Source organism: Rhagoletis pomonella, unplaced genomic scaffold (assembly GCF_013731165.1).
Source record: "Rhagoletis pomonella isolate Grant_MI unplaced genomic scaffold, Rhpom_1.0 Rhpom_scaffold_00006, whole genome shotgun sequence".
Taxonomy (NCBI): domain Eukaryota; kingdom Metazoa; phylum Arthropoda; class Insecta; order Diptera; family Tephritidae; genus Rhagoletis; species Rhagoletis pomonella.
The window spans coordinates 12,081,395-12,106,728 of NW_023458560.1; the positions used below are offsets into that span (position 1 = coordinate 12,081,395).

The 25,334-nt window shown below is 35.5% G+C and overlaps 1 protein-coding gene across 3 annotated transcripts in view; it reads right to left on the reverse strand.

The window, feature by feature from the left end:
* LOC118740414 (protein Aster-B-like) overlaps positions 1-25,334 on the reverse strand; it is a 47,685-nt gene that overhangs the window by 21,035 nt on the left and 1,316 nt on the right. For 2 of the 3 annotated variants that reach the window (XM_036471937.1, XM_036471936.1), the window contains exons 2-3: positions 12,721-12,813; positions 11,892-12,438 (exon numbers count right to left, since the gene is read on the reverse strand). In XM_036471937.1, coding sequence (XP_036327830.1) covers positions 11,892-12,438; positions 12,721-12,813 — 640 coding nt within the window. The remainder of the gene's footprint in view (positions 1-11,891; positions 12,439-12,720; positions 12,814-25,334) is intronic. The other variant, XM_036471938.1, reaches the window with a different exon arrangement.

A 25,334-nucleotide genomic window follows, 5' to 3' on the forward strand; every position in this document is an offset into this window, starting at 1 on the left:
GGCGAATATATTGATTTTTTTTTTGTGAAAAATTGCCTGCCGCAGGGTATTACATGTATATTGAGCTACACATTTATACAAAAAATGTTAAATATTAAATAAACAAAAGAAATATAGCCAAAACTGGTCAACATAAAGCGTTTATATTATTGACACCAGTGTAAATTACAAATCCCGAAAATCCCGGGATGCTAGGCAAATAATCCCGGGATTTTCGAGCCTTAAAAAAGACTGAGATCCCGGGATCCCGGGATTAACATTCCTAATGTGTACGTCTATTTCATTTTAAGGAGCTACATACATATGCACATATTTATGTCATATGTACTACATAGTACGTACTTGTTTGGCATTTTATTTTTATTAATAAGAAAAATATTGAATGTGCATTCGAACATATACATATACAGTGACGAACAAAAGTATTGGCACAGTGATTTTTTCGCAATATATGCAAAGTTTTTTATTCTAATTTATTTTCGATAATTTTTTATAAAAATATAGTTCATTTTACACCAAAAAACATAAAAATAAAATCTCTAAACTTTGTGCAAAACTCAGGAAAGTTCAATAAATTTGCACACTAATTAGCAACTTTCTGTTCAGACTTTTTAGAAAAATTCTATGTATGCAGTTTTAAAGTCCATTCGATTTTCGTATAACAAAATGTAAGTTTAAAGTTGCTAGAAAATCGTGTTGATTTTTGGCAATCAATCGTTCCTCAAATTGATTCTATACATATACTTTATTTATCAAATTTGACTTATAATTAGAATATAGATTTCTGTAAATGCACGTTGGTTTTGCGTTAATATTGAATTGTAGAATTGATAAAAATTGTAAAAAACTTATTAAGTAAAATCTGTGATGTAGCTTATGTCGGGAAGCTGGCTTTAGTATAATGCGACATTCCCTTTATTCTTTAAACGATAAGGAATTTTTTGATGAGACTTAATAAGATTATTGACTTGCTAGTAACGGGACTATTGCTTGCACGGTTATTTGCCAAAAGTTCTTCAACGGCTCGGCTGCAGTGAGTCATTCGCAATACTAAAGCCAGCCTTTCGACATAAGCTTCTAAACCATATGAACACACAGATATATTATGTTGCGGTTTTCGCCAACTTTACCATTGCATTTAATTTCAAACACCACATTATGTTGTTGTTGATTATCTATTTCGTCTTTTGTTTTGGTAAAAATTTTGTTAAGTATGCTATGTGATTTGTGTGCATATCTTCTATATATTAATGCGATAACATAAATTTTGTCTCCGTTCGTTTGGCGATTCTACCGAAGCGATTTCAAAACCAAGAACACAATTGGAAAGGCATTTTTCTGGAGATGAGGAGAACTTTTATGGTTTCAAAATGAAATGAAATTGTCCGTATTTGTGTATAGGTGTTGCAACCTGTTCGATTTGAATTGTTCTCTCATTTGCTTTACATCGTATCTAAAACTAAACTTTGTAATAAAGATATATCTGATGATGAAGAAATAAATGATAATGATGATGATTGAGACAAAAAAGTGAAGGCAAAATTAGAGACAAAGATGAAAATGAAAACAATGAGAAATTCATAAGAATTAAGGTAACTGAAAGGGTTAGAATTTTTAAATTAATTAATGTAATTAGTTATTTCACCGGAAATGATGCACACGGCAATGATACACTCGGAAATGATGCACACGGATATGGTGGTTGCAACAAGTGCTTCTATATATGTACATAGGTACAAACATGCGGCCGCTGTGGTAAGCAGTGCGCGCTTCGCCCCCGCAGGGCCTGGGTTCAAGCCCTCGTCAAAGCAACATCGCAAAAGAATTTAGAAAAAGGTTTTCTCTTAATGGCGGTGGCCCCTCGTCAGGCAATGGCAAACATCCGAGTGTATTTCTGCCGTGAAAAACACCTTCTCATAAAAATACAATCGCCGTTCGGAGTCGGCGTAAAACTGTAGGCCCCTCCCTTGTGTGACAACATCAAAGCGCACGCCACAAATCGGAGGAGAAGATCGGCCAAACACTAACATATGTATGTGTAAGCACCAATCTATTATTATTATTACATACATGCACATGGTATTAATTTAACAAAAACGTGCTAATAAGGGGTTTAAGAATAAGACTGAGATTAAGCCCAATTCAGGAAGGAAAGTAGAGGTAAGTACGTGCATAGATGAAGAAAAGGATAAAGGCAATGGTAAAAATAAAAACAAAAACAAAGATGAGTAAAGATAAAGGATAAAACGATGATCAAGGTTAATTTAAACACTTTAAGGTAAAGGTGAAGGGGCATATGCAAAAATAAAGATAAATATGAAGAAAAAGATGAGGATGAATATCGATATAATTACATTATATCACATGATATGATATGGTTTCACATGATATGACATGACATAATATAATATCACATAATATGATATCACAAGCCATGACATCACATCGTCGGTGTAATAATGAAGTAGTGTAACATGAAAAGTATAGTTTTGAGAAAATGGAACCAATTTGTAGCTCTGATGAAGCGAACGAAATCGTAATATTGGCCGAATCCAGCTCAGCCAGACACTCAAAAGAATATTTTAATATTACAAGAATTTCCTTGGGATTATTTAATAATAGTCCAAGTGCACCATTCACTATTTGTAAACAATTGTAGTACCTACACTGTTATTATTAAATTTCGTTTTTTGCAAAAAAGTTGGTGATCCAAAAACACATTTAAGAAAACTAAAGACTGTCTATCCAATGGTACGATTATCGAATAATAGTGTATGTGGCATTTACATTTTTTCTTTATTCCAGCGACGTCATGATATGAGATCATTAGAGTGGTTCATAAAAACACCATTTTTTTTTGGAAATTCATAAACGCTACATCAGAATATTGTTATTTGTGATAAAAAAAGAGACAAGTATTTTTTTATTTCGAAAAAAAAGTTTCTTAGAGGTCGCGCTGGTCGGTTTTTTAGAAAAACACTGATGTTTTCAATTTTTTTATTTTCTTGACATGTTAAAATGCAGCTAAAAATGTGGTTTTTACATATAATTACTCTGGTATTATTGGGGAACTTTCCCTAAATTACACACCTGTCTTGGACAATTAGAATGGGTCTAGTTCCCGAAAATATTAACTCGAAATTCAAAATGGTGGATCCAAAATGGCGACTAACTTAAAAAAAAAATTATTGGATTTGTTTGAAACTCTTAACCGGCATTTTGGATTTTGAAAATCTGACATCAGATTCGTAATCAGCAACCCCAGAAACCCACTGAAAACGTGTTTTAACCCTTGACAAAGTTTAAAACGTTCAGTATCAACGTTTTATTTTAGTACTTTTTTTTAATTTGATCACCATATTGGATCCGCCATTTTGAATTTAAAAAAATTGACTTCAGATTCGTAATCGGCGACCACAAAAACTCTCGAATGCCGGGTTTCGAACAATTCCAATCATTTAAAAAAATGGACCGCCAGTTTGGATCCACCATTTTGAATTTCGAAAAACTGACTTCAGATCCCTAATTAGCAACCCCAGAAACCCCCTGGTAACAAGTTCCAACCCATGACAATGCGTAAATTGTTCAGTACCAACGTTTTAATTTTACTAGTCTCTTTTCGAGGGCATATTAAGGGCATATTATTGTAATTAAGGGAATGTTCCCCAATAATACCAGAGTAATTATATGTAAAAAACAAATTTTTAGCTGCATTTTAACATGTCAAGAAAATAAAAAAATTGAGAACATCAGCGTTTTTATAAAAAACCGACAAGCGCGACCTCTAAGAAAACTTTTTTTTTTCAAAATAAAAAAATACGTTTCTGTGTTTTTATCACAAATAACAATAATTTGAGGTAGCGTTTATTAATTTCCAAAAAAAAATTTTTTTGAACCACTAAAAACAAAACCGACTTCAATTCTCATATAAAAATTTAAGATTATCGTTAATTCCTTCATGATCCAATGATCGGATTTATACCAAATTAGTAAGGGACTACCTCTGAGCTAACACCTTTCATTTAAAAAAAAGTTATAGAAATCAGGTAACGTGGTCCAAAGTTTGCGGTAACATACAAAAAAAAACATCCAACGAATTGATAACCTTTCCCCTTTTTGTGAAGTCGGTAAAAGCTAAGAACAAGTAATGGGTCTGATATTTCAGGCTCCTTAAAAAGACCGGGCCCGGGGAGGATTCCTCCAATCCTCCCCTCTCGACGGGCCTGGGTAGGAATAAAGATAGAAAAAAGATAAAATATAACCTTGAGCTTATAACATCATATTAACTACACAATTTCTACATATGTAACGTAAATTCCACTTCTTCAATGTGGCACAGGGGCCCTTATTTTTTTCGATAGGAATTGAAATAAATTCTGTTATAGAAAATTTAGTTATCGAAAATTATTAAGTTACCGAAATTTATCAAGTCATCGATGTTTATACTTATCGAAATTTATCGAGTTATTCATGTTTATCGAGTTATAAAAACGTGTAAAATTATTCAAATTGACCAATGTTTATAGAGTTGGCAAAATTTATAGACACATAAAATTAGTTATCGAAATTTACGGAGAGTTATCGAGCTATAAAAATTTAAGGGTTAGCGAAATTCGTCAAGTTAATAAAAATTATCAAGTTATCGATATTTATTGTTGAGTTTGGTGATTTTAGTGGTTTTTAAATTCATTAAATTATCGATATGTATCAAATTATCGAAATTTATCGACAAACTGGAATTTATCGGTTATATTCCAAGTCCTGCTAAAGACCTTTAAAGATATAAAAAATTTAAGTCACGTTTTAGTTCTAAAGCAGGAGATTTTCCGGTAAATAATTTTGTACATTATAAGTTAAACGACGTGCTAAAATAGAAAACCTCTCCGAGGGTCATAAAAAACTAGAAGAATGGTCGAATTTCGACAGTAGCTGGCACTCCTACTTACTTTCTGTCCTTGTCTGTTAGAAAGCAGTATAAAGTTTGGTTGGTTTCTATAATCGTATGCTCAGCTATCGGTTAAATAATGCGAGTTTTGCGTTTTTAAATTTAAAGTATTTAAATCTAAAGTATTAAAATTTAAAGTATTTTAAATTATTGTCCTTTGTAGCATAATCGTTTAAGTTATTTTTCATGTTTTTCAATCACAAAAAAATTTGCTTTTCAGTATTATATACTACACATTTACAAACTATATTAAAAAATTTATAATCTACTTAGGGCGTGTGTGAAACGGTAACAAAGTTCTATGGGGAAAGCTGTTGAATAATATTTTTACTATGGTGAGACAGTTTTCCCAATGTGCCGTGTGAAATGAAATCTTTTTTGACAGCGATAAATTTTTGATAACCGTAGATTTATGCGGCATAAAATATTACAATTTGAAGGGAAATTAATATTTTAAGAAAGCATCTACCATCGTTGATTGCAGTTTATCAGTTTGAGCTTTTATTTAACGAAAAATTACACACATTAACAATATTTGCGATTGTCAAAATTTTCTATGCATTTCTCAAAAATTTCACTAGCCTCATAAACTACTGAAGTTTTATTCACCTCATAGTTGTCAAAAATTTACTCGCCGCGAACTGTGTTACCGATTCACACACGCTCTTACTTCTAAAGTGCATTTTTTATCTGAAGTACATTCACCTCAATATAAAATACTTTTTGAAATATTTTTAATGTTTTGTTGTTTTTAATAATTTTCGAAGCTCATAAAACCAATTTGACTGTTTAAAATACAATTGATTATTGACGCTTTTTGGAGTACTTTTCACTATTTCATGAAGTTGGTTTCTGAAGTACTGATGAAAAAGGTGTAGTAAAAGAAGCAGAACCACGTTCTTTACCTTCACTAAAAAAGTCCCGCTTTCTTGCCTACATGCTTACATACATACGTATGTACGAATAAACAAAACGTTAATTGCTTGTGGCAGATGTTTATAGCTTAGTGTAAACAGAATTAAATAATTATCTTTACATGTAACGTTATCTGCGTAAAAGCAGACCCTTTCTATTTTTGATATCATTAATCGTGTTATGAATACTAAGCTTATAGATTGGCGATCAAATAATATGACCAATCACTTATGAAATGAGTAATGTTAAGCTAAAAACCGAGGCAATCAGAAAAAAATAAAATATAAAATAAGTAAAGGAATGCGTAATGGTTATATAACTATGGGTTTGCGCTAGTTATTGCACCGTTAAAACATAAAAAGATTCATTTTAAAACTCAGTTACTTTTGATGGCTCTTTTTAACTGGATATGTACATATGTAACTACATCTTAAGTATTTATATACATACATAAATATATATATTAAATGCAACTTTATTGGTATTTGATTTATGCATAAAAAAACTCACAGAACAGCACCGTAATAAGTTTGTACTTAGTTATGCCTAATTAGACTCTTGTAACATTTTTCCAAACACACAAACTTCTTTGTTTGTATCAACTGAGTGTTTTATCAGAACTTGCATATGGAAATTAAAAATCAACAGCGTCTTCTCTATATGTTAGCTTCCTACCACAATATCAATCGAACTAATAGATCTAAAACACAACTGGCAACCGTTGGTGTCAAGCGGCAGAGAAAACATTTGGCGTCCTACCATTTGTACAAATGTATGTATGTACATTTGCCGCTAGCTCATGGTTATCTTTGCAATAGCAAGAATTGATAAGTTCGTTCTTTAACGAATTGTTTTGCATTAGATATGTACGAATATGACCATAAAATACTTATATGTATGTATGTGAGTATGTACATATTTTAGACCGATTTCATTTACACCTGTTGACTTCTAAAACGCCACATATCTGTATTGTACATACATACATTTGTTCATATGTATGTGCTATAGGGTGGTCCTTAAAAATCAATCAATCAAAGTGGGCGTAATTTTAGTCCGATATCGAAAACTTTCAAAATATTTGGTGCAAATTGATAAATCAGTTACCGAGATACACATACAGTGAACCAAACAAAAAATGTGACGCGACATTTTAGTAAGTTTTGGCTATTTTTCTTTAGTTTATTTAATGTTTATTATTTTTTTTATGAAAGTGTAGCTGTAGGGTTTTCCGGGCATGCGAAGAGATGTTTCGAGTCGTGAGGGGTCTCTCCGAATGCCGCACATTCATTCGGCACATCCGCATTTAGCCTACTCAGGTAGGAGTTTAGCCTGCTGCAGTAGCCAGAGCGCAGATGGCCTATTGTTGTCCTAGTCTCCCGAAGCCGATGGAGCTCCGTCGCGTCAATGTGCGGTGTTTGTGTGCCTAGGACGGCATTCACAGGTCTAGAGTCTACATATCTCGAGACTGGGTGCCGTTCAGGGCCTGTCGGTAAGCTGACGGGTCCAGAGGCTGCTTAATGAACCTCTGGACTTCGTCCGTCAGTTCATATGGCGAGGTCTCCTCTGCAATCAGCTGTCTGTTTGGGTGGCCACATCTGTGGCTCCCAACCAGAAACTGCTTGCAGAGCATCGTGTTGTGCTCCCTAATTGGGAGCATTTTCGCCTTATCATGGAGGTGGTGTTCTGGTGACATCAGGAGGCATCCGGTCGCTGTCCTGAGTGCTGTGTTTTGTGCTGTCTGTAGCTTCATCCACTGCGTCCTACTAGTCCCCGGCGACCACACTCGTGCTGCGTAGTTTAAAACCGGCCGGCCTATTGCCTTGTATGTTGCCAGCAACGTTTCTTTGTCTTTGCCCCAGGTACTGCCGGCTAGCGACTTGAGGACTTTGTTGCGGCTCTGTACTTTGTTGACAATAGCGGTTGCGTGCGCAGAGAATGAGAGCAGGCTGTCGAATGTTACTCCGAGTATTTTGGGGTTATTTTCCGTGGGAATTGGTGTATCATCGACGTGTATTCCTAGCGGTAGCCTGACCTCCTTCGTCCAGGTGGTGAACAAGGTCGCAGAGGATTTCGTAGGGGGGGAGGGCTAGACACTTTGCAGTGAAGAAGCGAGAAAGATCGGAGAGATATCCGTTTACTTTCGAACACAGGTCATCAATTCCATTCCCATTCGCCATGATCGAGCAATCGTCGGCGTAGGAGACAATCGAGACTCCTTCTGGTGGTTGGGGGAGCTTTGAAATGTAAAAGTTGAACAGTAGCGGGGAAAGGACACCACCCTGTGGAACCCCGTTTTATTTTTACCTCCCTTTTATTAGCTCGGGATGTAACTATGTAATATGGATACGCCTAAAAGATGCAGCGATTTCTATTCTCGTACCTGATGACAGTACGAATGCAAATTATAAAAGCGAGGTTTAGTTTTTTAAACTATAATTTTATTTTGATTTGAGCATTGTTATGTTCCATTTATTCTAAGTTTGCTCGATTTGTCTCTAACATTACCGACGTGTGTCGACCACTCAGATAATTTACCGACCACCGGTGTCAAAAGCCTTTGACAGGTCGAACGCTACCAGAATCGTTCTCTCACAGGGACGGTTACGGTTAAGGCCACGAGGTATCTGAGTGTTTATAGCGTTAAGTGCTGTTGTTGTACTGTGCACTTTACGGAAACCATGCTGATGCTTCGCTGGGGTCAGGTGGTTCGCGAAATACGGGAGCAGCAGGGCCTCAAGTGTCTTCGCTACCGGGGAATGGAGTGTTATCGGTCGATACGAATCTCCTTTGTTGGCGGGTTTCCCCGGTTTGAGCAGTGGGACCACTCTCCCCACCTTTCATATGTCTGGGATGATGAGAGTGGCCATAGACAAATTGAGGAAATCCGCTACTCCCGCAGGACCCAAATTTTTCAGCATCAGCATGCATATTCCGTCGGGACCCATGGCCTTGGAGGCTTACGCCTTTCCGATGGCCACCAGATCTTCGCCGCAGGTGAAAGCAAGGGGGGCACAATTTGTTGGCAGTTTGTGCAGCCTTCTGGTCACTCGACGCTTGGTTTTGTCCACCAGAGGATGCAGTATGAACTGCCGGCTAAAGTAGCTCGCGCATCGCTCCGGGTCAGACGAGGCATGGTCGCCGAAAGAAATTTCGACTCTGTCGTCGTGCTTCGTGACCTCATGGTTAACCAAAGCTTACTCACATCAGAGGTGAAGTTACAGGTCTTCAGTTGTTCTTCCCAATTCTTCCACTTATGTACGTACACTAGTTGCCGAATATCCGCGTTGAGATCCCTGATACGGGGATCTCCGGGATCGGCCTGACGAAGGCTGTCACGCTCATCGGCTAGAACAGCCGCTTCGGCAGGGAAATTTGGATGTGGGTCCGTGATGCATCCTGCCGGTACGAAGCGAGCTGCAGCAGCGGTGACAGCCCTGCGGAACTTACGTTCACGAAGGTGGACGTCGGTTGGTGTGGGGAGAGCAGCGAAGGTGTTTTCAGTAAATTGCGCGAAGCCTATCCAATTAGCTTTGGAGAAGTTGATATAGGTTCGATGCTCCGCGGAAGCAAAGTCGGTTGGTTTATCGATCGCGATGACTATGGGCAGATGGTCTGATGTCAAGGTCACCATAAGTCGCCATGATATGCTGTTTATCAGACCAGCGCTGACTATTGTTATGTCTGGCGAGCTGCAGCAGCTGCCCATAATCCGGGTGGGTGCGTCGTCGTTCATTGTGCAGAATGTCGAATCGTCTATCTGCTCAGCCAAATCGGTTCCCCTACGATCGTTTGACAGGCTTGAGTGCCAAAGATCGTGGTGCGCATTAAAGTCACCTACTACCATTCGGTTTTCATCTCTGAGGATCGCCGTATGTCTGGGTGATAACCTGCCGGGCAGCAGGTGACAGGGGGTATATAAACGTTGAATATTTCGAGCTCAACATTGCCTGACCGGATAGCAATGCCCTGACATTCTAGGGTGGTATCCCTGCGGTCGATGTCTGCTTCGATAAGACGATACTGCACGGTGTGGTGCGTGATGAACGCTAAGCCACCACCATTATCTCGCTCGCGATCTCGGCGCAGTTCAACAATGTTGAATTGTTGTGCAACTTCGTCTCTTGGACCGCAGCTATCAGTATACCATGCCTTCCCATAAAGACGGTTATCTCCTCGATCTTGCTCTGTAGCCCGTTGCAGTTAAATTGAAGGAGCTTCATGAGATTCGGGAGACGTGTGGTAATGCGGGGTGTGAGAGATGTGTGTGGTCGTGTCGCCATCGGCTGTGTGCGCTGCTGAGGTGGTTGCCGTGGCGTCGCGGTTGAGGTTTGCGACCGTGCTGCGCAGCACGGGCCCTCGAAGTTCCTCGTCCAGTCACGCGTGGTGCGCAGACCTGAACTTGCCCTAAAGTGGCACCGGCCAAGGCAGGTGTTGCACTTGACTGATGTCACATTACGGAATATCCTGGTCTGCCATACCGTGCCGATTGTAGGAGGAACCAAGAGTTGTTGGCGGCGGCTTGTGGGTGGTGGTGCGGTTGTGTGTGTTCTGTGGTCTGTGGTCTGGTGCGGTTGTGGTGTGGTCTATTGTGTTATGTTGTTGTGCTGTGGTGTTGGTGTGGGACTGCTTAGGTGGACTGGGGTAAGCCGTGGAGGCTACTCTGTTTGAGCAGTAGGGGGCCACAAACGACGTGGCCAATGCCGATGTGTCCGTAGTCTTGAGCTGACTCTGAGGTGACTCCACCCCTCGCAAGCATTGCACTTGACTGAGGTGGAGTTGTGGTGTAGTCGTCTCTGGCATACACAGCAGGTGTAGGTTTCTGGGCCTGGGTTTGACTCGATGCTAGCCCTGAGTAGAAGAAAACGTAGCGAATGTAGCCCTATGGACGAACAACTTCTGAGATACTTCGCCGACCTAAACGGGATTAGATCGCCGAAACAACAGCCCTTGGTCGGGTAAAACCCGAGTCATTCCAGTACGTAGAACCGGCTGTCATGGGAATTGAGAATTGCCTATATAATGCGGTAGACTTTTATAAAAAAATATTAAACACCGTATAAACAAAAGTAATATAGCCAAAACTGGTCAAAATAAAAAGTTTCTATTATTTCTGCCACCACTGTATATGTATGTACGTTCTCGGTTGTATAATGTACTGACAGCATATGCGTATGTATTCAACTGTGGATCGCTCGGAGAGCACAAAAATTTATACAGTCAAAAAAAAACAAGTTCTAAAATAATTAACCAGATTTATTCTAGGTCAAAATGAGCAAACCGAAGAGAAGATTTTATGTGCATACATAGATACTTATGTATCTACAAGTGTAGTATGTATGAAAGAGCAATGTAAAGGAGAACGAAAAGTAAATAAACAATTCTTATCAATGAAAGCTCCAACGTTTACAAACAACGACGATATATACATTTACAAATAAAATCCATAAAACGAGCTTTTTATCAGCACTATGATAATGAGCATTTATTAACTGCGGAAGGTAGGCAACAATTCAATTTTTTCTCAAGCGTCATAGTTCCAACGTTCGATTATTGCTTATCTGCAGAAGTATTTGTTCATTAAAATTCTAAAACGAATAAGCTTACCCATACGACTAAATACTTCTTGAAATGAGAAAATAGACAACCTATTAATATTGAATCGGAGTTGCTTTATAGTATGTATATATGTATGTACATATATACGTATTCAACGGCTTTGTCAAGCAGGTTATGTGGTTAAAGAAACAATAAAAAGTACAACAATTAAAAACAAGAAATTTACTTCACTTTACCTGCTCATACCGATAGGTTAACTGTTCGTAAACAGCGGATATTAGCATCCAACTCATGACCAAACCCATGTCGTTTAAAAAATTTATTTTTTTGTTTTGATTTTATATTACAACTGTTTCCCTTGTATGTAAATTCTTTAAGGTCACACAATCGCACCGATTCACTCATTCGCCACACACGCGCGCTCGCCACATATATCTAATTCCAACGAATTACAGCACTTGACTAAACTCACCTCATCTGGGCGATTGCCGCTAAGAGCGCCAAGCGAGCTCTGTAAGCTGCTGGATATTTTTGAAAAGGACGGTGTTTTTGATAATTTGTTCTTTTCCAAACCGGTGGAGTTATTGCGACTAAGAGGAGTATCGTCAAAAATTGATGCTTTAGATGATAGTCCGTCGGTTGCGCTTGCTCCAGCTAAGTCCCGGTTATCAGTCTCGGCGCTATCAGCGTCGCCGCGCTGGCTTTCAACTGTTACAGGAACAATACTTGGCTTAGATGTATTTGCTATGCATTCATTGAGTTCAGCAGACGTGGTTGTTTGCACTTGCGCAGCTGCTTGATCGTCAAGCTCTTCTTGGGTTGTGGTTGATATTGCTTTATCTGGCAATAGCGTATCAGCACAGTCGACTGCAGAAACGTTGCTTGAGGCTAAATTTGTTCCACCTGTCTCTATTTTAGTAGCCGTGGAGTCAAATGTCTTGTTTTCTTCGCTGCCTTCTTTAATTACTTTTAGTTTATTGACCTGTACTGCTGCTGCATCCTCGGTAACAGATTCTCTCCTGTGAATGATAATAACAATCTGTGAAACAACTTGAAAGAGTCATTGGCTAAGAGGAACGAAAAGTGCAAAACATTTAATTGAAAAACAGTGCATGCAAAATTTTCAAGTATGCAAATGGTGGGTGAGTGCAATATCAAAAGTTATTTTTAGAAAAATAATTATTTTTAAAATTGCGGCAACTTTAATTTTAAAATTTTAAATGAGCTTAATTTTGTGATTTCATTGCAGCGGAGGAGCAAAGTACAGAGGTGCGCTTTCGACCAAATGCAACAATACCTACCTGTTGGCATCATTAAAAATTTCTTTTTCTTCCTCTTCTTCATCTTTTTCATCGCCGTTCGCGTGACTTGATACGTTTTCAATATTTTTTATCCTACAAGAATTTACCATAAAAGCAAAAATAAAATAAAAATAAAAGTAACAATTTTAAAATTATAAATGTTTAAAAATACAATCACAAATACTAATATTAAGAAGGTTTTTTTCTATGCACAAGCAATCAACACAAAGGACTTATCAATATAAACATATTTATGTACATTAAAAAAGGAAGGAGTCAAACTAGAAGATATGAAATTAAAATTAAATAAAAACAAAGGCATTTTTACCAAATTACTTTATATTCAACACGTCGATACATGTCTAAAGCGATTTATCTATTTCGAAGACAGGTAACTGAAATGTAATTCGCGGATTGCACAATTCATACTAAATGTGGGGCAATAGCCCTGCAGAAACTAAAGGCTTACAATTGAAGTATGTATGCGAGTACATAAGGCTAAATGGTTAAATCTCATATATTGGCCATAAATAATATTAACGATGGATTCGTTTTTTACTTGGTATATATTTATGTACATACACTATGTATATCGAGGGCTTATATTCAATACCACCTATCTCCAGTTTTCACAAAAGCTACTTTTTGAAGTTATAACCCATCTGAAACTTAACTTTCATCACTGATTGCAATTTCAACTTAGAAATTCATTAGTTAGTTCTACTAAAAACGATATACAAGGTTAGCATAAACATAATCGATGACAATTAAGTCTAAGGTGGATTTTTATGTAGGAATCTCACTTTTGTGAAAACTGCAGATAGGTTATATTCTATACAAGCATTCGATATACTACATTTGTATGAAGGAAGTTTGATGTTCTTATCAAACTTATGATTAGCACAGATAATGAATGAGCAGTTTACAGTACTGCCAAAGAAATCGGAATCACGCAAAATATTTTGGCCTAAAGAATACTTCAAATTAGTAAAGGGCTTACACTAATTACACTCTAGCGGTAGTGTGGAATAACGACTGACTACATTATTGGGGGGTGGTTGTAGGTGTTCTGAGTGGTCAAAGTATTATAGCCGAACCACTTTTTGCCAAATCTTAGCGGATTATTTTTGTTGTTATTTAATTTTGGTTTTTTTTTTCTTTAAAAAAAAAGTGTAAATCCAAGCTACCTACTTTGTGCAATACTAAGAAAATTCAACAAACTTTGGTACAAATTTCGAGCTTTTTTAAAAATTCTATAAAATCGACCGTAATTTTTAGCCATTTGAATCTTGTACTTTATTCTACTAGAATTCAATGGGCTACAAAACTGCATACTCAGAATCGAATTAAAAACTCAACATTTTTACGAAAATTCGTTGAAATTTTTTTTAATTGCATAAATTTTTAAGGCAGTGTCACTCGATTGGTACATTTGTACAGACTTGTGCATTTTTATATTGGGCTATTGGTACAAAATAAAAAAATTGGAACAATTTTTTTTTGTAGTCAAAAGCTTGGTACAATAGATACAGCAATCTTGTATTGAAAAATTTCAACAAATTATTTTTCGTGATTGGGAAAAGAAAAATATTTGGGTATTCACACATTGGGATACGACTTGCTTTCGGAAAATTTCCTATCGTGTGACACTGCGTTTTAACTTGTATTTATACGGATGTTGGTAAAGAATGAACTATAAAAAAATAACCAAAATTAAATAACAACAAAAATAATATTTTAATACTTGTCAAAATTTGTGCTGCTATAATTTTTTCGACTACTGTACATAAGTTGACTATGATTACTCGGCCGTGCTTTCATAGTAGCACAATGCCACTAATATTTGACCTACAAACAAAATACGGGCAGGAATTTCAAAATTACATCCCTGTTTGTGTGAAATATTTTATTTTTATCAGTATTTTTCCTTTAATCAATCTATGTTGAAATAAAAGTGACAATAAAAAAATATTTTGTAAAGCCTCCTCCAATAACAAAACGGTTTGAGCTTAAAAAATTTGCATAAAAATATATTCAACGGAATCGTAAAAATGAGAATTTTGATGCTGTTTTTTAACTTTTTTCAAAGATTAATAATAATAATAGATTGGCGCTTACACATATGTTAGTGTTTGGCCGAGCTTCTCCTCCGACTTGTGGCGAGCGCCTTGATATTGTCACACAAAGCGGAGGGACCGACAGTTTTACGCCGACTCCGAACGGCGATTGTATTTTTATGAGAAGCTGTTTTTCATGGCAGAAATACAATCGGAGGTTTGCCATTGCCTGCCGACGGACGACCGCTGTTAAGAAAAAACCTTTTTTTTCTATATTTTTTTTTTGCGATGTTGCTTTGACCAGGGTTTGAACCCGGGTCCTGCGGAGTGGAAGCGCGCACTGCTTACCACTACACCACAGCGGCCGATTAGCATAAGAAAAACTTGAATAACTGAACCTAAACTATTCCGATCTAGACTTGTGAGGTGTCATTGGAAAGGAATAAACTCATTCAAAGGATGAAAGAGAAAAGTAGGATTAACGAAAGTAATTCAAAGTTGTTTAGGATGTGTTGGTATTTGAAAAAAAAAAATATTGGGACACGAATGACTTTTTTTGGGACAGAATAAAAACAGTGGGAAAATACCTTTCTACTGAGATCCCATAAGTCTAAATGAGAATAGTTTTGGCCCAGTTTTTCAAGTTTTTCGTAAAGCAATCTCTGAAAAAAAGAAAAAAAAGCATCAAATCTCATTATTACGATTCTGTTTAAATAATAAATATTTGTATGCAGATTTTTTAAGCTTAATGTGTTTTGTTATCTGAGGGGACCTTTTCAAAAAGTCCTTCAAGACACTATTTTTATTCATAAAAAACTCCATTTTTCGAGGTATTTTCAAATCGGTGCAGTTCACATAAATCTTAATATTTTTCCGAAATCTTTTGGTGGACGTCTTAAAATATAATAAATTTGGTAATCCCGAAGGAAAAACCACAACTTTTTTTGGTGATGCAGTCTAATGTAGATATGTATTTACCCTGCAGTGAAACCCCGAACTAGTCAGAAAAAATACTAGTTCGAAACTAGAATTTTCTGACTGAAACCGAATTACATACTTCGAAAATTACCAGACTTGTACAAAAGGATATATTCATGTCCGGTTTTATTTGACTTACAGTTTAATACAATAAAGTACACAAAATATATAACTTTTATTTGGGTATAAAGCGAGTACATATTCATTTATACCAGACCTGTTAAATATCGATTAATAATCATAATGATTATTAATTAAAGCATGTTTTTTTGGATTACCGTTTAATAATTAAATACCAATATTAGCACCTTCTTAATGATTAATGAATAATAGTTAATTAAAAATTGTTAATTAATTCATTAATTTTAATTACAAGATTATTTTGTTATTTTTGACCATTTTCAATTATTTCTGACTTTTTTTAATTACACGATCAATATACTAATTTGATTAATTCCAATTGTATTTGTTTAACTGAATTTAATTTAATTAAATGAAAACTTTTATTATACCTTTCATGAGCATAAAATGGTAATATAACTTTGGTCCGATGTTTGTAAGTACTAGAAGAAGAAGATATAGACCCATTAAAATGTAGACATAAATGATTAGAATGTCGAGCTGAGTCCGTCTGTCCATCTGTTTGTATGCAATCTTGTCTCTCAATTTTCGAGATATCCGGATGAAATTTGGTATGTGGGTGAGTGTATTTTTATAAAGTATTAATCATTTGTCGGAACCGGAAGAATCGGACGACTATAACATATAGATCCCATACAACTGATTGTTCAGATATGAGATTTTTCGTTATAACTTCTCCATTTATGCAGCTAGGAACATGAAACTTTGCAATACTTCCACCCATTTTCCACTTATTAAAACTTAGAGTGAAAATTACAAAGATCGGGTCGCTATAACCTATAGCCTTCATACAACTGATTGTTCAGATATGAGATTCTTTTTTATAACTTCTCTATATATGCAGTTAGAAACATGAAATTTCGCATTATTTTCACTCATTATCAACAGAAAGTTTACAGAAAAATTAACAAAAAGGGTCACTATAACATATTTATTGCCTCCATACAACTGATTGTTCAGATATGGGGTTTTACTGTAAAACTCCTTTATTTGGACAGCTAAAACCGATAAATTTCGTAAGCTATTTTATAAATAATAATACAAAGTCTACTGATAAAATCGTCAAAATCTATGCTGTATAAGTTTTATTTCTTATGCCACTGATTGTTCAGATACCAGTTTTTGCGGTATATCTCCTTTATGTAGGAAGCTAACTAAACCCATTAAATTGTTATACCGGTTTACATACCGCGATCACACAGCAATGAAAATCACTTAAATTGTTGCTATATAAGGTATATCTTCCATACCTCTGATTGTTTAGATATGATTTTTTATATATTTACCTCCTCTATCTATGTATGCTGTGAATATATACATTTTTTCAAATGCAGTAATCTGTTAAAGTAAAATTTTCAAATCATTTCATTTTCATGAAAGGTATGAAGCCTTAGGCATTGCCGAAGACAGCGCTGCTCTTACTTGTTTTTATTTAAGTTCACTCGAAAATGAACTAAAGTATTTATTTTGTTTTTAACTAAACGGTTTTGTTTTGCATATTTAACATTAAAAAAGATAAAAATATAGTATTTATTGTACCTGAAAGTTTTTATTTTTAATGATATTTAATGAAAAATGCATTTAAATTTATGTTCGAAAATTTGAAATATTTATGTATTTATTTTTACTTTTAATTAATACTCACAAAATTTAACACTAATTATTGGCAAATCTAAGGATGCTTAATAAAAATGTGTAATATATTAAAGAGTATATAATCAAACGTTCTTTATTGTATATTCATGAATTCATTTTATTTTTTGACTCCCAAGGTAGTGGGTTCGATCAATAATTGGACTAGAATTTTTCTGTATATTTTCAACTAGTATGAGACTGGTATATTTCTGACCGAAATCTGACAATTACCATCTCGTAGGACATCCCCATGTTAAAAATACCAGTTGATTGCATGGAAAAAAGACTAGTTGGTCATGCGGTTCATACTAGTTGTGAGGTAGTTTACAACTGGTACACTTAACTACAGGGTATGTACATTAGACTGTCCAAGAATATAAAAAGGGGTCGAATAATTAGTGTATGTCCTGAAAATATGCAACTGTAGAACATTTTTTAATTGGTCAGACAGGGCGTATGATGAACATTAAATTATTAAATTAAATTTTTTTAACAATTCTAGTCCTGCTTTTTCAAAATGCCTTTCATAATATTAAATAGACAAAATAAAGTGTTTTATTGTTTGACATGTCCTCTCGGGTTGATTAAGGGACAAATGTGAAAATATTAATGAAAACATTTGAAAAATATCCTTTCAAATTTTTATCCTTTAATATAATTACATGTATTAATAGGATTTAAATTATACTAAGATCCTTCAAAATGCATTCAAAATTAAAAATCCTGACAGGTTCCAAAGGAATAATTGACAACAAAAATTATAGTTGATCTTGTTTCGAATTCTTCTTACAACCGATACCCATATATCCATATTTTTTGTAAACTTTTTGAAGTATAATAACACCACTCTTGTTGTTATAACAACATACAACTTCCCCAAAAAGTTTTTGGGGAGTGTTGCTGGAGTGAGTGTCCTTGGCCAGATATAAATTTGAACCGTTCGGGTTACGTAGACCCAACCCCTATTGTGAAACATTTCGTATTCGGATTTTGCTACGAGTTGTCGACATTCGTAACAATGGCATGCCTAAAAACGAACGGGTATGAAATTTACAGCTTTTTGCGTAATTTTGTACGAAAACAATTCTGTGTCGGAAGCGAGATAAAAGATGTAAATCGATGTGTGTTCGCAGGAAATATTAGTGGTGATCTTTAAACAGATAAATTTGCCTTTCGCATATAGGTATATTTTTATACACTGCGGTTTGTTGCCCCTTACCGAGAAACTCGGATTAGTTATTTGTACAATGATTTTTGGTTGTTGTGTCCAAACACAGAACCCGAATCTAAAAACTTTAGCATACACGTGTAATCAAAGGATTCAACTTTAATTTAAAATAAATGTTTCAAACTGGCGTGGCCGGAGTTATGTATAAGCCCTCTTCTCCGGCAACACAGAAAGGAGAATTCTACTTCGTAAGGGTTATAATCCCTAAGCGCGGCCGAACAAAGTGCATGTTTTCGGCAGGGGAGTTTCCGAAAATCGAGATAGCTTTTCGAGATATTTGCAATTTACCGTTGTTCAGCTTAAAAAAAAAATTAAAATTTCCCTTAATCACGTATATCTTATGAGCCAATTAAATAATCGCAATACGAGATACGGCAAAGGAAAGCTAGTAAAATTCTCTATAAACCGTATATACACACTTCACTTTTCGATATTCCTGATAGTTTCTGAGAAATTAATTAATCATTTCTGACACCTCTTGCTTTCGATGCAAACACTCTACCTACTCAGGTGTACGTGGCGTATGAGTAACACTCTTTTCTGCTCATATTTCATAACAAGTAATTTCTAAGCAAAAAACAAAACCGACTTCAATTCTCATATAAAAATTTAGGAGTAGCGTTATTTTTTTCATGATCCAATGATTGGATCTAAACCAGATTAGTATGGGACCACCTCTGTAGCCGTTGTAGAGGCTACAACAACCCCGCCCAGATCGGTTAGTCGCTCAATCGTTGTCGTCAAACTCTACTAACGGCAGCCCTAGGAAGCGAGTAGCCTCGACGGCGTCTGTCCATAGGGACAGGGGCGTTAGTGTGGTGGGATTTAGTGGGCATACGAAGAGATGCTGTGAGTCATGGGGCGACTCGCCGCATGCCGGACATTCATTGGGAATATCTTGGTTTTTTTTTATTTTGATAGCCATATTGGATCCGCCATTTTGAATTTAAAAGGTTGTAATCGGCGACCTCAAAAACTCTCGAGTGCCGGTTTTCGAACAAATCCAACAATTTAAAAAAAATTGATCGCCATTTTCGATCCGCCATTTTGAATTTTGAAAAACTGACTTCAGATTCCTAATTAGCAACTCCAGAAACCCCCTGGTAACAAGTTCCAACCCATGACAATGCGTAAATCGTTCAGTATCAACGTTTTAATTTTACTAGTCTCTTTCCGAGTGCATATTTTTGGGCACTAGGCCCATTCTAACTGCCCAAGACAGGTATGTAATTAAGAGAATGTTCTTTAATAATACCAGAGTAATTATATGTAAAAACCACATTTTTAACAACATTTTAACAGGTCATGAAAATAAAAAAATTTAGAAGTTTTTATAAAATCGAGGGCCGAAAATCGGTTTTTTTTTTTGATTGCTAATATCAACAAGTAAGAAAGTCTAAGTTCGGGCGGAGCCGAACATTAAATACCCGACGCAAGTATTTAATATATGACTTTCACCTTCCCGAAAGCTACCGCTACATGGTAAGCTGAGGCGTATCAATTTTGAGTAAATTAGAGTCCTTAAATTTCGAAATTTTGAAGTTTCAAGCAGTTCTGACTTTTTCCGATATATGAAAAGCGGCCTCAATTTTAGTCCGATTTCAATAATTTTCAACGTTTTGCTTTTATGTGGCAAGCACAATAACCATACCGAGTTTGGTACAAATTGGTAGAAAGGTTACCGAGGTACATATATGTGATCATAAGTGGGCGGTGCCACGCCCATTTTCCAAAATTTTATCACAAACACATTTCTTGGTTAAGAATTGTTGCAAGCATCAATTTTGAATAAATTGGCTTTAATATTTACTGATTTATCAGAGATTTTGTATTTCTCTAAATTACCGTTATATGGGATGTGGGCGTGGTTATTGTCCGATTTTAAAAAATTTCGGCCATTTGGTATGTTGTGCGACGGCCAACAACTGTGCCAAGTTTGGAAGAAATTGGTCCAGCGGTTATTAAGATATACACATGTAACCATAAGTGGGCGTGGCTATGCCCATTTTCCAAAAATGTATAATATTCTTATTTCTCGTCTAAAACTTATTGTAAATATCAATTTTTGGTGAATAATTCCAGTAGTTACTAAAATATCGCAGTTTTCGTATTTCTGAAAATTACCGTTATATGGGAAGTGGGCGTGGTTACGGTCCCATTTTCAATACCAACCTACCTTGGATAAATGGAAACCTACATACCAAATTTAGTTGAGATATCTCAATTTTTGCTCGAGTTATCGTGTACACGGACGGACGGACGGACAGACAGACATGGCTTAATCGACTTCTCTATTCATTGAGCATTTATGTATACATTTGTCTATATCTATCTCGATTCGTTTTGGCTGTTACAAACAACCGTTATGGGAACAAAATTAATATACCCTTGTGCACAAGTGCGCTCGGGTATAAAAAACTGTATCAAATTTTAATCGGAATGTTTAATTAACAAAAATAAACCGCAAACATATATAAGTATGTGAAAATATCCACAAGGTACGCCAAATGCGTCTGGGATATCAAATCGAAAATCATAATAATCATAATCATAATAATTATCAGCGAGATAAATATTTTTAAGCCTTCAAAGACTTTTATTTTGAGACCTATATGTATTATAAAAGTCCATTAAAATAATTATGAGTGCGAAAACATTTTTTAAGTCTTAAAAGACGGGGCTTGCTCGAGACCATTTCGGGACAAGTTAGCGTCCAGTTCGGGACTAGGTGGGGATTAGTTTGGGGCCAGTAATATAGTCCAAAAGTATTCACTAAGTGGCCCCAAACTACTTCCCAACAAGTTCCAAACTGTCCTCGAACTTGTCCCCAACTAATTAAAAATAAATTGTGTGCTAGGATTCAATTAAGGATATTTTCCTTATTTGAGCTAAACCCGAAAAAGCCATTAACTTAGTATTATTGACATCTAAAGCTATCACTTGCATTTGGTTTTACTCAATACCGAGCCAACAGAATAAATAACAGCAAAGAAATGTGTGTTTCGCTTCATGCAAATGCAACAAGCAGATCAACATTCAATCAATTGATTTATGGTCTGATTGTGGCAACTTAACGTAACTTGCGGCTCTCAAAAATCAGGCTTTTAGACTTAATACATGCATACATATGTACATAACTATGTCCAAATTAGAATTTATATGGTAAAGTAATTTAGCCCTGTTTTTTATGGGAATCCTGCCTCTGTCTAGTCGAATTCCATTTTTCCAACGCTGAAGTGGCATGCACAACAGCACATATGTATGTATATTTGTTCGGCACCATGGGAATTCGGCACACTGTTTTCGCGAAGTTGATAAATTAGCAAGTGCGTTAAAGGCTGAGTCTTTTGGCTTATACAAAGTGGAATTTCGTTACTAAATATAAAAAAAAAATATTTGAAATAACAGAATAGTGCGAAGCGTTTAAAAATGCCTAAAACTAAAAGAAATTTGTCAAGACAAACGGCACGTAATCAGAGAATAGTAGCAGCGGCGCAAATAGAAATGATGCCTGCAATCGGGATTAGATCTGCGTTTATTTATCGACCTCAAATCAATTATATATGTAGGTGATTTTTACAAAAAAGTCTATCTACACATATCAGTGCCGTACCTATCAGTGTCAGTGAAAAATATAATATGGTTGCCCCAGTCCCAAATAGAGTTGTTCAGACCGTCCGGCACAATGCCGATTTTTACAGTTCAGTGTTCGTTCCGCAATTTTTTATACACTCTAAAAACTGCATGTAAAACTGCTACTTAAAAGTGTTTATTTTTAAACATAATTTGTGTAAGTATACGCATAAGATGTTCAAGACTGGATTTTTGAACATGAGATGCTTAAAATACACACACGAAATGTTTATAATTGCAAACGTTTTTAACGCAAAAATAGTCCCTTTAAAAAAAAAAATTAAGTACATTTGATGTGTAATTTTGCTCTATGCGACAAATTGGTATGTAAAAGTAAACAGGCAGTTTTTTAATTTTATTAACACGGTGTCTAAATTTGCAAACATCAGGAGGGGACTGGCAACCTCTCTTAATATGCGTCAATTCCAAAACAAAAAACTTTTAGAACAAATTTTAAACATTTTATGTGTAAACTGTGTAATTGTGAACACTAAGAAAATTCTATAGATATTTTTTTAGTTAAGTTTAACTAATGATTTAACTATATATATTTTTTAATATGCTTAAATTTAAACAAAAATTGTTTAGAGCGAAGTTAATTCGGCAAAGATTTGTTTGTGTATTTCGCTGACGAGCTGACGGTATTCTATTGCAAGTTTTGTTTGATATGGAGGGAAAACTAATCGAGTGGGTACGGAATTATCCAGAATTATATAATTTGGCAATAATTGCCAATTGATCATTAGTAAAATAAGTCATCTTGGTTTCAATGAACTTCATTTTACTGAAAGTACCGGGCGACTACTACGGATGTGTGTGAATTGGTATCACTGATCTATGATGATTGGCAATGATACTGAACTGATGCGGCACTGATTTGTGAAGATAGATCTTAACTTTTATTATTACCAATCGATTGCAACACATTATATGTACATACATATGTACTAGGGTTACAATTGCCGGCTAGATGAATTATGAATACTAATATAGACAAAACTCTTCCCCTGAGAGGTTTTCCCATTTGAGTTTCAATACGGTTTCCCCTTAGCTTTGATGCAAAATTACTCGAGGCTTCGCGAAGCACGCCGGGTATTTACTAGTCCTTGTATAATCTTAGTATAATCCTGACTAAATCTTTGACTGCTTTATTTAGATTTAGGAAGGATTAGACAAGTATTCGCGATGTGTCACTTTTCAGTAGGAAGGTTTTTTTTTAATTTTGAGTTATGTAGTTACTGCAGAGTACCGTCGATATGTATGTAAATAATTTTTGTAGGTAGATCCCGTTATTGCGGTCGTGATTATCTCCTAGACTTGTTTGCTATCACATTCGGCTATGTAGCATCACTATACTCCGTCTCCATCTGACAACAGAAGCTCCCTGGATTAAATACATCAGTGTAGAGTAATTTTTAAATTAAGGCGAAGGAAGTGAGAGTGGATATAAACAATAAATCAGCTAGCTAGCAGGATTAATTACAACTGAAAAGTTAATTACATAGTAGAACACTGAAAATTCTCCAGAGCATAACAAGATTCTATTTTGATACCAATGCATAATTGTCGATAATATGTGGCTTGTCTATGAAATTTCTCGTTATAAGCTTTAATTGCCTTTATTGTATTGAGGTGTCTGTCTATGTATATTTATATGCACTCAAGAATACACTTATGCATGTACATATGTATGTATGAATGTACGTTCACGTCTATTAATAATTATACGACCGATAACAACGTGTTTCTCAACGTCTAAATTATACTTTTTTGATAAAGATGTAATGTACTACCGGGAGATTTGATTGTTTGAAATTCAAATCAAAAAAATATTTCGCAAATAATTTTACTAGGTATGTATTTTTCTTACACACCTAAGCGACTTTTCACGCACCAATAAATCAACCTCATTTCATTAAACAAAAGAAAAGAAGACTTGGTATTTAGTGGGCAAATTTAACATAATTTTAAAGCAAAGTGATAAGTAAGGTGTTGTATAATTTATGCTAATTATTGTTAAATTAAACAGCTTTATAAACTGGTATCAAGCAACGGTAATTTTCCTCTAAAATTGGCCCAATAATGTTATCGCCTGTAAAATGTTAATAAAAATAAAAAGTGCAAAAATAAAAATGAAACTACTGGAAATGAGGTTAAACTTAAATGCGGTAGAATTAAGATGGAAAATCAATAATTTACATTGTTTTGTCTTCAAACTAGGTATCCGTTTGTATGCGTTTTCCGAGGATCTGAAACAGCTGTCTCCGTTTCGTTTTTTTATTTTCTTGCCTAAGTATCCGATTGTTTATTTTTCTGGAAGGTTTTCACTTGAGTCAATGCTATGCTTTTTGCAATTATTAAGCATTACTGTCCGCCAAGTTATTTAAGTATGGCAGTTGATTGCAGTACAATCGTTTTGCTTTACACAATTTAATAAGGCACGTACATATGTATGTATGTTGCAAAAGTGAATGGACTGGACCAAAGCTGATCAAATGTTGAAATCATCTGCACCGCTTAACGTGAGAAGGTACACGCAATTTCTTCGTATGGAGACACAGCGATACCAGTTTATACATATGTTAATGGAACGAAGGCACCTATGCGACTGAGTCTGTCAAGTAGGAGTAACAAATAACCAATTTTGTAGAGAGCATAATGGAAAAATGTCACGAAAAGAGAAACGCGAGAAAAGTATTGGCACAATTCGCTACGATTTGTGCTAAACTCCGTTGGTTTTTAATCAAGGTATAATTTGTTTAAACATACAATAATTAGAATATGCCTTTGTTGACAATGAAAATAATATGTATTTCAAGCGTACCTTCTAGGTGAATGATGGCAGGGCATATTTTAGGGGCTTTGGAATTACGTGAATTAGACATTAGTGAGAAGTTGCTGTTACGAAGAGTTCTGTTTAGTAAAGTATTTAATAAATAAAT